We start from the raw sequence: 12,486 nt of genomic DNA on the forward strand, positions 1-12,486 counted from the left end.
CCTCCTCCCTCGCTCCCACCACTGTTTCTTTTCATTTTCTCTCCGGTCTGTGCACCCCATCATTAGAGTGCGCTCGCTTTTCTCTTCCTACCCCTCCTCCTCTATCTCCCTGCCCTCATGCTCCCTTACTGTATGGATTTCTCTTGTTCACGTGCATGCCTCTGTCTTTCTCCCTCTGTCTCTCTCGCCCTCCCTCCTTTCCTGGGTAATCAGCTTATCCTATGTGTGTCCAAGCCTCTATGTCTGCGTTCCTCCTCTCTTTGTTTCGGATTCATTCAGCAGGGAGATTAGAGATGCCTATTTGGTGCCTTTGTCTTCAACCGGCGCAGTAGCTCTGAGTTACATTGCGCGGCGATGGCCTCATCGTCAAAAGCCACATCCACTCATCATGTGCTCATCATACCCTGATCAGTGTCAAGGGCCAGATGCAGCATAAAATCCACGGCCGCACCTGTCCAATGGGCAGCGTGTGAGTCCGAAGCTTCCACCTGCATTACAGTGATTGACTGTCGGATCGATCGACTGACCTTATTCACTGATTAAAAGGATGGCAATATATTCCTTACACAATCATCCCCTGAAAAAGATAATGCATTACTATTCAAAACTCTCAGGGATAACAAAATAAAGTAAACAAGCTAATCTTTATGTTCTTCCAGAGGCTGCTGTTTTGGAATATTTAAACAAAGATGACTTCAATTCCACCACTTAAAAGAAGAAGTGGGAGTAGAGCAGATCTCTTGAAAGGCAAATTATAGCCTCTGCAGGTGATACTCACTGTATTCACCAGGCACAATGAAACTATTCAAACAATGAAGACATTTAATAACAGGTGAATAACTATCTACGCTGTGACACTGGTGGAGAAACATAATCAACCTAGCACGAAATTACAGGACAAAGGTAGACTTGAAGTTAGATAACAGACTATTTTTTTTCCAAATTCTGCCAAAACATTTAGTAGACTGACCTCATTTACACCTAGTATTAAAATACAGTTGTGAGTAGATGAAAAAAAATATGCTACTACAGAAAGTAAAAGCACATTACCATCAGAAAGTTATTTGAACTACCGGCAGCAGTGATGAAACCTCAGCTAGGTGTAAATGTAGTCAACACAGTCTGTATTCACATCTTGCAAACAGTGCAGAAAACTCACTCCTAAGTTTGCCATCCACTCAGCTTGTCCAAAGACACCTAAAGTACCACACAGTACCATAGCATTTATAGCAGTTGCAAACTGCAGCAAAAAGACACACATCATCATTTTAGTTGCCTTCCAGGAAAGACTCATAAAAGACGACCTTTTCCACTTCAATGAAAAGTAAATCCAGGCTCTACAGTATGAAGTGTAATGATCCTACTCCCGTCATGGTTGTTCTTGTTGACAATGCAATCTCCCTGGCTACTCCCCCGCTTTGCATAGGGCAGGTGAAAAATTTGATCCAATTACAATGCGGCCATAAATGATGATGAAAACGCATAGACTAAATGGTACTGTATTAACGCAAAGGACATTTAAATAATACAGACTGCATTCTAATAGCAGATGTATATGTGAGCTCTGAGCACTCAGGAAGTGTGGTGCACTGTGATTGTGGGGCATAAGAAGTGCAGCAGAGCAGTGGAACCATAAATGAACTCCACTGAGCAGTAGCTGTGTTACATTACTTTAAAACTTTGGTAATGATACCATCTAAAAGTTTAAATGCTGACACCATAACTCAGTATACAATAAACCTGAAACTGAACAATAAAAATGTATGTTACATAAAGGAAATAATATCCAGAACTGCTTCAGTACAATAATGACACTTTTAGAATAATTTGTGTCTGGCACTCTCGTCATCTGATTGCTCTGTTAATCAGTCAGTCAATGCTGAAAACCATCAAAGACTTTCCTGCCTGTGCTAAGACAGGACTCAGCCTCAAGGACTGTAGTCTGGCTGCTGATTCACTCTGACATTAGATCAGCTGGTAAAGCAGAAGTGCTAGATGCAAATCGGTCAAGTTTAGCCCAAATTATTTCCATCAAACAGCCGTTTATAGTAATATCATAGAGGTGGTTCTATGGGTGTCAGGTTTTTACTGACACAGAACCTGCATGCTTGCAGCAAAACAGTATGTTCAGAAGTATAGTTCACGTAAAAATTCAATAATATCTAAACACATACATTTTGCAAAAGATTAATACATGTGGGAATTGTGTTACCATGTATAAACCATGAGAGTTTATACAGCAACTACCAGCCTGGAGAAGTGCTTCACAATACTTTTCCAACACTGTTTCTATGTGTCAACGCTATGTTAAATGTTCAATAAGACTCACCATCCAGTGAAAGGACAGTGATATCTTCAGCAGGAACCAGACTAGGGGAGAATTCCCATGATGACGCACAGGTGAATTAAAATGGCTTTATGGTTGTGATAACAGCGATAACATCCCCCCACAGACACACTCCCTACCACCAGCTAAAGCGATGGCATCAAAAAAGAGGCAATAAACAAGAGCAACCTCTGCTCTTTCACTAGCGATGCTCCTGCGCTCAGGGGGAACCCTCAGCACTCAGACTCAATCAATACAAATGCTGCGCTTTACAGCCACGCACTCCCGTCTTCCGGCACCCCGTCATAGCTGGTGTTTCACACGGTGCGGTGATGGGCTTCAACAAACAGATACACCTTTCTGGGAAGCCCTTGGTCTGACCAACCATGCATCAATGACAGGATGGGTGATTTCCACCCCCGCAGCAATCAATTAAAACACCAGTTGGAGAATTCCTGCTGATAGCGGGAGAAAAAGGGGGTAGAGTTGGGGGTGGTGAGAATGAGGGACCTGATCAAAGGAAAAGCCGGTTGAGTGTGGAGCGCAATAATAAGGCTCTTGTTGTTGGAAATGAGGTGAATTAATTTATTCCAAGGCTGGCGTTGTTGTTGTTGTTGTTGTGAGTTTGTTTAATCGGCAGTGTCTTTGTGAAGTGATGGCTTAAAGCTGACAGCTCGGAAAATGCAGGATATCTAATTTTCTTGACCCTGATATTCTGTAGAGTGATGTGTCTTTTACGGGCACCTGAGAGGAAGCTGAATGTGCTTAGCAAAATCTCAAGAGCCCTTCTCTCTTTCAGTCTGTAAATGCCATTTACTGTTATTATGATGCTAGAAGGCGAGATTGATCTGTTCTTCTGATGTAATCTCACATTGCCTGAGTGCATCTGGGTGGATGAGACCTGCTTCACATTGATGAGGTCCGGTGGAGTCTTGTTTCTGTGAGGCTGATACTTTAAAGGGGCCATACTGTGAAAAATGAACTTTTTCAGTGCTGCTGTGTATATATTGTCTGATGTGCCTACTAACATATAAACTGTGAAATAATAGAAAAAGAATTCATCTCCACATGTTGTTGTCTCCACCTGTTTTATTGAAGAATAACATCAATAACAACACTCCGTAATTTGGTGGTAAACATTGTTTCATTTCCGAGAAATTCTTCACAATACAAGTCTCTTGGTATTTAGTCTATCAAAAACTTTTGAAATAAAGAGGTAAAAGCAGGAAATAATGGGTTTTCATCAGCAGTAACTTAACACGCCTCTAATATGTGCTGCCCCTCGCTAGACTTTCTGAACCTGGCCAACCAAAACAGCTCATCAGGAGGGGGACCTTAAGGAGCCTGTTAAGAGACAGGGGCTGAACTGAGGGGCTGCATAAAGTGTCGGTATAAAGTAAATAGGGGTTTTTTTCAAAGCTACTCTAGTGGAGTCCCATAATTAAAATGTAGGGCTGGAAATGAGAATAATAGGCCCAAACTTCAGAGATGCAGTACATGCGTAAAAAGGACTTTCCTCTTCTTTACGCATGTGTAATATTTCAACATGTAGGAGGAGATATATAAAGATAACATAAAGACAGCAATGTGCATAAAGTGTGGTTCAAATCATCCCCAGGGCTATAGTACTCATGGTTAGAGCTTTGTTAGGAGTTTAATCAATCAGCCACTGCGCCTTAATTAATCGGCATGATGAACAGGAGAAATAATTGGTTTTCTGCCAGATGTGAATCTGTTGCAAACTAAAGCCAGCCAATCAAGATCCAATTTATAATCACAAAACTGATCTGGATGACAAAACACTTAAAGGATCAGAGAAGAGTAAACTTACAAGACAAGACAATGGGAGTAATATGGCTTTGGATTTAAAAATTGTGATTGTAAACAGTTGCTTTTAGATGCCTAATTAGATCCATACAGTGTCAGGATCATCGTCAGTCTTATTGATTGAAATCTAGGATATCCTTTTTTAATCTTTAAAAAAACAAACATATAGCTAATTAATTGGCATGATCAGTATGAAATGAATTAATTAGGCTCCTCCCCAGATGTTTCGGAATGAATCTGCAAAAAACTAATGAGGGGTGCCTGGTTTTCCATTGAAGAAGCAGATGTCATTAACTGCAGGCAACAATACTGATCTGCCCCACTCCAATCATAGCAGGTAACCAGTGGCTGAAACAAATGGAAAAGCACTGGAGCCAGTAAATAGCCAGGGTCGAGATTGGAAACCACTGGTTTAGCCCTGTGCCAGCAGAGCCAAATGGAAAAATAGCTTAGGCCTCTTATTAATGTCACAGTGGCTAGGCGGTAATTCCCTCAGGCTCTGTGTACCTCGGCTTGTTAATGAGTCACTGCTTATCAGTCAGCCTTGTTAACAGGCAGAGGCCTCCCATCCAAGCCGCCTACTGCTATTGTGTGCTAGCCGTACTGTGTATTAGCCAAATGTTCCCCCATCTTGGCACACAGGAAGTCAACAGTAAACAACAGCAGCACACACAGGAAGTGGGCATCGAGCCAGTGAGAAAGAGCTGGTCCAGGGGGGAAGAAACCCATTTTGTGGCAGGATAAAGTGAACCGCTGGCAGACGCACACACATGCGGAGCTCTCCCGCTTGTAAATCTTACCGCACAAACGATTGGTCCACACTGCTCCCGTCCTTTAATCCTTATTCATTATTGGCCTCAGCTGGAAGCATCGGGCTTCATTCAGTTGTTCCAACCAGCAGAACTCAATGAGGTAAATAAACTATTAGACATGTTTCCTGTCGCAAACGCAAACATTCTCCTGGGGTTTGAGATCAGGCTGACATGGAGCTGAGGGCCAGGTGGCTTATGGGAGGCCGCAGCATGCAACTCTGCACGCTGTCTGCTGGGTGCTCCAGAGGACAGACCCTTCACACTCCACAGCAGCCCCGAGGTAACTGGGTCAGCAGTACAGAACCAGGGCACAGCCGGCCAACTGCATGCCTAATCTGTGCCCTTCTGAGAGGCACTTTCCATCCGCAGCGCATGGCTGCACATCCAGCTGTGGAAATGGATATGTCAAATGGCGAGCAATTAGTGTCTCCCTGATTCGTTCATTTGCTCTAAGGAATCCTGGTCACAGATGAATAAAGAAAAAACACAGACTTCATGCCGTCCTTTCCCTGACTTTGACATATATCAAATGGAGATGAAGCAGCGGAAGCGGGAGAGTTGGGAGTCCAAGGTTGGTCAGGAATTTAAACAGTCATGACATGCAGCCTGTTGGTTGCTGTGTGATTATCAACCTCCTCATTCATCGGGGAAGCTTTTTTTTCTTTCTCTTTTCGACTTACAGTGATGTTAAAAGACAGATAATCTGCATGTTTTTAATTCACGGTGGACTAAAGCAGTGATGGGCAGCCCTGCTCTCTGATGGCTCATCTGTTCCTCCATTGATTTGCTGAGCTAATCGTTCTTCCTCTCTGATACATAACATTGAATTATTTATGCTAAGTAGACCCTTCTGTTCCAGGGCCTCTTAGCATGGAGATCTCCATTATGAAGGCATTATCTGTCTGCCCACCCCACCCTACTCCATCTTGTACTTAACAGCTCTGCTGCTGTGTCACAACACCAACCAGACAGATCGGAACAGATGTGAGAGATGGACCAGTGCTCTACAGCTCACACGCAATATTTTCCTCTGAAGCTGCAGCACCACAGTTTACCACATTGCTGAAATATCTGGAAATTATAGAACAGCGAGCAGGATTCATATATATAGTTTCCTGTCGGTTGTTAACTTTTGGCATTAGTTCTCTGTGCTAAATGAGAGGTCCCATAAGAGCTGTGAGCCTTCTTTATCATAGAGAAAGACTATAAATTGTCCACATTTATTGTGCCAATGCCATCAAGATGAAAACACTTAAGACTAATGTCTTCCTGTGTAGCACAAATAAGCCAAGAATTCCATTTCCAAACATTTTTGACAAAAGAGATGCTGATTGATTTAACTGCTTATTTCAGAGCAGTTTTCATTAGCATTTCATTATGCTTTGATTGCAAAACCTAATGACAAAAAGACCTTGAGTACAGCCTAATGGTTTACAACATGTGAACTGAAACTCTGTTAAGTCAGCACTCCAACTCTGCATCCCATCTCTCGATTCCACTCTTTGACGTGTTTTCTCATCTCCTAAACACTGTCAGACGTCCCCGGCTTAATTACTCTCCTTGACTGACATGATAATGTAAAACAGTGCTTAGGTGAAACCAAAGCAAGAATTGGTCATGCATGGTCAGGCTTCCCACCAGGCATACCTTGATCAAATGTGACGTGCGTCTGAATGCGAGCCAAAATCATTTTCGGACCCAAATAATAAGCCGCTGCCTGGGTTTCAATGATGAGCTACACAGTCAGGGTCAGCACTCTGATGAGTGATTGATATTTCATCATCAGCACCTCAATATGGAAATTGTTTGTGCATTTCTCATCTTCAACAGCTTTCTATGCTGATAAGCCTCCATTTGCATTTGTTTTGCAGTGACCTCATCCCGCCTTCTTGGCACAACTGGGTTGCTTCTCACTTTTTACTGCACTGACCACTGTGAGCTCACACTTCCCCACATTACATACACAAACACACAGAAACACAAATATGCATTATTCAACAGAAAGTATAAACTGCTGATGTGGATAAACAAAGTAGAAGTACAGTAAATGTGTTGCGTGTGCTTGTATATCTGTGTGCATACTAGTGTATACTGTACATGCATGCGCACGCACCATGCACTTACGAATGTATTCAGATTCGAGAAATTGTGTGGGTGCGCACAAGTTAACACAAGGAGCCTCTGTATATTGCAAATGCAAATCAGGAAACATCTATTAGAATCCTTCTTGCCTGCTATACCAACTTACAGTTCTTTGCCAAACACAATGCAATTAAAGCCCAACTGTAATGTGAAAATGCAGGATTCTACCTGTGTCAATCAATTTTGTATGGATTGGGGGCCAATCATGATGCACCATTTTGCCACTGGCAAGATTTGCCCTCTAAAGGTTGTATTACCGACAGCCAGTCACTTGAGCGTTATGTAATTGGAAAAGTACATTGGACAGTGTATTCCTCTTCACTTGGTGCTCACAGCAGGGATGATATCATTAAAAAGTGCTTCTCTCATCAAATCCTCTCTTACCATCCGCTTTCAGCCGCGCCCAGCTCATCACAGGTTGAGCTTTAGCAATGACGAGTGTCATGTGACTGTACTGTATCTGTGTGTTAAGTGGTCACACCCCTGTGTCGCTATTTGAGAAAGTACAATGATGATTACTCCTTATCTCCAGGTTACATGAACCTCTAACACAGATATAGTCTATGCACATGTGAGGAAGAGAAAGAGCAGCAGAGCATGTGGACATGAAAGAAAGAAAGCCAGTGTTTGAGTGTGTGCTTTCTTTTACACATCTTAAGCTTGTGTAGGCCAGTCACTGGAGATGTCATGGAGAGAGAAAAGGATAAAGAAGAGAAAGCCATGGGGCAAGAGAGCAACAACAGCAAGGGCCGGTAGTGTATGTACGTATGGAGCCCTGCGCCCACGTGCATGTCACCCACATTCCTCAAAAACAACAGCACAAATTCCTCTGGGGTCCGGGGAGGTGGGAGTGTCCCATGTGCTTATTAACGGCTCTCTGATTCCCTTGTCATAATACAGGAAACAACAAAAAAGCCTCAAGTCAACAGATAAGGGGCACCAAAAGAGACAGAAAGAGAGGGTCGGGAAGGTCAGGGGCCCAGGGAGAGACAGAAAGATAGAGAGAATAGGAGGCGAATAGATGAAGAGGGAGAGAGGTGCTTACCATTGAAAATGTTGCTGTGAACCGCAGCTGCGAATAGTATTGTCAATAAGCTGACACTCCATAATGTGGAGGGGGCTGATGGGAAGGCCATGGTCGGGCGCACAGATCCGCCTGTCTCACTGAATCCTCAGGAGGGCAGAGGAGCTCTGGTGTGTCACCTGCAGGGAGAGCAGTGGAGAGATAAAGAAAACAAGCAGGGCAGACCAACTGGCCACTAATTGCGTCCCCTGTCATTGGCTAGCTGCTGCTGAATAAACGCCTGGCCTACCCGTTACTCACGCGTTGCTCCATGGGTATTCATCGATCTGCTTGTGTCACAGCCTACTGAGAGGCGATTGAGGGAGTTGGGGGAAGGGGAAGGGGTTGGTGTTAGAGCCAAACTGCAGAGAAGATGGTGATGGTACTGATGTATAGGTGGTAATGAGGGAAGGAGAGGAGAGGAGGAGGAGGAGGAGGGGGGAGTTGAGATTACTGTGAATTTATTCATTCACTTTAACAAGCTGTGCGCATGTGGAGTGAAGGAAAACGGGTGTTTTGGACAGTCCATAACCGAGCTCCAAGTGACTCACGCTAATTAGAAATAACGCAGAGGAATATTCCCCCAGTTGGTTGTGAAAAAAACAGAGAAGGAGAAAAAAGGGGAAAAGGAAAAAACACATCAGCAGCGGAGAGATGCGTCTGTCGCCCGCTGAGAATACACGGTGCGCTTTGCACAAGAATGGAGACGGACAGGCGTGCATAATAGCCGCTCAGGCACTCGTTCTCTCTCTTCCTCTCTCACACACTGCCGCCCCCCCCCCCCCCCCCCCCCCTCTCTCTCTCTCTTTTTATTTCTTTTCCTCTTTATCTCACGCACACTCCTTAAAATAGCAGTGGCCTGCGCAGAGGTGAGCCCTCGGTCCATCTGCCAAGCGCTGCCTTATTGTCCCCACTGAGAGAGGACCGTGGCAGGAGTGTTGCCTGCGGGACGGGCGGGTGGTTAGGGCGGGGATTGGGGGGTGGGATGGAGAAGTCGGGTGGGGACATGGGATAGGATGGGATGGGGGCATCGAGAGGGGTGTGGGGACTGTGTTTATTGTTGCTCCAGCCCTTCCTGTTGAGTGATGGCGAGAAATGAAAACAAAACTAGAACAAGTGCATCCATGGGAAATAACCCAGACACTCAGGGCGTGATTTAACATAAGTTCCTGTGGTCTGCTCTTAAGTGGGGAGTAATAATAGTAATGATGATAATAATAACAATAATAACAGCTCGTGGTGACTGCCTGCATCGCTGCGACGGACCGCGGGAGCACCAGAGCAATGTTTCTCAGGTCGGAGCCTGGTTTCTAACACCTTCTCCCGCACTTGCTGAAATATGTGGTGCTGATGGGGTGAGATTTAGAGACTCTTGTAACGACTGGGGAGCGTTGGCTGTTGCACACAGCGCGCTAGTTGGGTTGCTTTTTTAGCAGCACGATAGAGCCAATTGGGAACTGGGAAGCGCAGGCAGCCCGGCAACAAAACGCATATTCAGAGTAAATTATAAAACACGCAGGGATTATACAGCTCTATCCCTGGGCAGGCATAACGGATTACACATACACACACACTCACACACGCACAAACACACAGACCCCTGCCCAGAGTGCGCACATAGACACATTCCTGGAGACGGAAAAGCCTCAGCACTGACAGGTGTCTCCTGTCCGCCCTACAGGCTACAGCCTAACCCTGGTCAATAGTACAAACTACGAAGCAATACACGGTAATAACCACACACACACACCGTTATATTCCGCCTCCGGAGTCTGCTTTGTTGGCGCTGGTCTCCAATAAGGTCCCCAGTAAGGTCCCTCCTTTGATGCGCAGCAGTCGCTTGTCCGGAGCCTCCTCTCAATCTGCTTTGATCGACTTTTTTTATCTCCTTGTTCCTTCTCCTGACTCCTTGTTTTTCTTGCTTTTTTTCCCCTCCGCGCTCTCTCTCTCTCTCTCTCTCTCTTACTCACTCTCTGTGTGTCTCTATCTCTCTCTCGCTCTCTCTCCACGGCTGCCGTTCACTGCAGCAAAAACAGTCTGTCTGAAAGAGAAGAGGGAGGGGAGGGGACAACGGAGGGAGGGAGGGAAGAAGAGAGGGAGGGGATTTTAATACGATTTGGCCCGTACCACCGGGATAACAGGGCCAGAGCAGGGGCCTACTGGCTGAAAGCAACATGAAGGAGATGGAGCAGATTAGGAAAAAAAGTATGATCTCTCCACACCGAAATATCACCATAATGTTCATGTATACTCCACAGTGAGTCTACACTGATCTTATCTGGCTTTTTGGTATTTTATCATCTAGCTGTAGGATTCCCCGCCTTATCTTTAAAGGATTGATACTGAGTAAAGGTCTAGTGTCATTTTTAATTTTTTTTTTTATCACAGTAGTAGGCCTACATATCATCTGAGAAGAAGCAGCAGAGGTCATCTGAAGTTGATTGTCACGGTTCTCAATGGACTATAACGTGTCTTATCATTGATATTATGGAGCTATTACCTCTATCTTGTAGATAGGCCCCACTGCTATTTCCCGTAGGCCTGATAATTTGCAGTATGGTAATGATATTACTGAATCCTTGGCCTTGTGGAGTTGTGGGACACGTTCAGACAGTGCGTCTCCCCATACCCCCAACATAGTGTTATAGTTCGCCTTGTGCCTTTAACGGGGATTTTTTATGTCATGACTTCATCCCGTAATATCCATATATTATAACTTTTACAGCAATGGCCATTTGGCATATGCATATAAACTTTATCATATAGAGTTAGTAGTCTAGTTCTGACGTTTCATGCATCAGGCCCGTTTGGGAATCGGGATCCAAGGGAGGGAGGGAAGAGGGAGGGGGGGTTGTTCAACTTGCCAGAGAGGATTAAGGATTAGTTTTACTGGCGGATTAGGTCTGTGTGTGGGGAGGCATGATGGGGTTAAACATGGATGTCGGCAGCCGCACGACAGCCCAATCAGTGATGGCGACAAACTAAAACCGGGGAGGTGGGTTTGAAGAAAATACAAAATAATAAGAGCCGGGGACGGGAGGGGTTAGGGGAGTCGGGGCGTCTGAGAGATCTTCAAGCGAGCAGCTGCTTTCCACACAGAATTTAAAAAAGGGGGGAAAACAGTGTTTGCTCTGGGCTTCCTTGATTGGGGTAATGTAGATTTTTGTAAGGCAGAAACTAAAGTCCACCTTCAGGGGTCCTTGAAAGGATTTTACTAAATTGAAAATGCACAATGACTAAGGCAATTCTTATTTCCCCCACCAGCACCACCACATTGGAGTTATAGACAATAATTCAACACAAAATCTGCATACAAAAAATCCTGAGACGAGACCATTTTCTGACACCATGAGTCATTTATGTTCAAAGTAAACCGGAGTCTTATCTCCCTCTGTCTCCAAACCAAATGGGAGGATAGAAGCACAGCATCTGGCATCATTAAACACTTGTTATGAGGACGGAAAAGGCTTTAAATGTTTTATTGTTGGTGCTGCATTAGAAAAGCTTTTGCTCTGATTTAAATGAGTGGACAGCTCCAGGTGCTGAAACCGTGCGCGAGCGTGTGCGCGTGCCCACTGACTTTCACACGACGGGGCTGGACGGTGCTGTGTTGTCCTGCGGTGCCTACGTGATGACTGTTAGACCAGAGCCTGTGTGTTCAGTCTGGACAGTAATAGGCTGGTAGCAAAGCTTGTGCTGCTGCACCGGAGCTGTGGTTTCAGGCTTTTTGCCCGTTTGAAATCTGCATATTAAAGCGTTGACCTTTGCGCGCTGAAAAGGCTCGTCAATGAGAGATTTCTATAGCCTAACAATTCAGTCCAAATGTGATTGGGCCTCTGCAAAATAAACACATCAATGGAAGACTATTTATCCACCTTCTATTCATCCGTAGTATCTGCAGGCAGCAGCCTTTTTAAAGGTGCATCCTAATTGCAAAAAGCTCTAAAACACTGCCCGTGTTATTTCCATCATTTTATTTCCTCTCATCCAAAAAGCCACAACCCTTTCATCCACATCTCTGCCGGGACTCGAACCCGGAGCCTCTGGATTAGAAGTCCAGCGCGCTATTCCATTGCGCCACAGAGACTGAGGCACATTTATTTCGATCAAAAGCGGGTTTATACTCCCCCTCCCAGCCCTGCGCAGCATCCTCATCATCCCTCAGCATCAGGACCGCAGCCCTGCGGATAATAATTTGCCGCCCGGTAGGGGGTGCTGCCGCCGCGTAATCATTACTCCCCATATTCCTGATAGGGATGACGAGAGCCCCTGCTCTCCATCCCCCATTGCTTTCACACTGGTTATCTCATCAAAAT

General features: G+C 45.0%; 1 protein-coding gene and 1 non-coding gene across 3 annotated transcripts in view; both read right to left on the reverse strand.

The window, feature by feature from the left end:
* The window catches only part of cadm3 (cell adhesion molecule 3), a 91,816-nt gene extending 81,635 nt beyond the window's left edge, over positions 1–10,181 (reverse strand). For both annotated transcript variants that reach the window (XM_062429049.1, XM_062429048.1), the window contains exons 1-2: positions 9,921–10,181; positions 8,153–8,310 (exon numbers count right to left, since the gene is read on the reverse strand). In XM_062429049.1, the coding sequence (XP_062285033.1) occupies positions 8,153–8,243 (91 nt within the window). In that variant the 5' untranslated portion in view covers positions 8,244–8,310; positions 9,921–10,181. The remainder of the gene's footprint in view (positions 1–8,152; positions 8,311–9,920) is intronic.
* A 2,002-nt stretch (positions 10,182–12,183) lies between these two features.
* trnar-ucu (transfer RNA arginine (anticodon UCU)) lies at positions 12,184–12,257 on the reverse strand. The gene has a single exon. It is a non-coding gene; the product is annotated as a tRNA-Arg (tRNA).
* Positions 12,258–12,486: the final 229 nt, after the last annotated feature.

Source organism: Scomber scombrus, chromosome 11 (assembly GCF_963691925.1).
Source record: "Scomber scombrus chromosome 11, fScoSco1.1, whole genome shotgun sequence".
NCBI classification, from domain to species: Eukaryota; Metazoa; Chordata; class Actinopteri; order Scombriformes; family Scombridae; genus Scomber; species Scomber scombrus.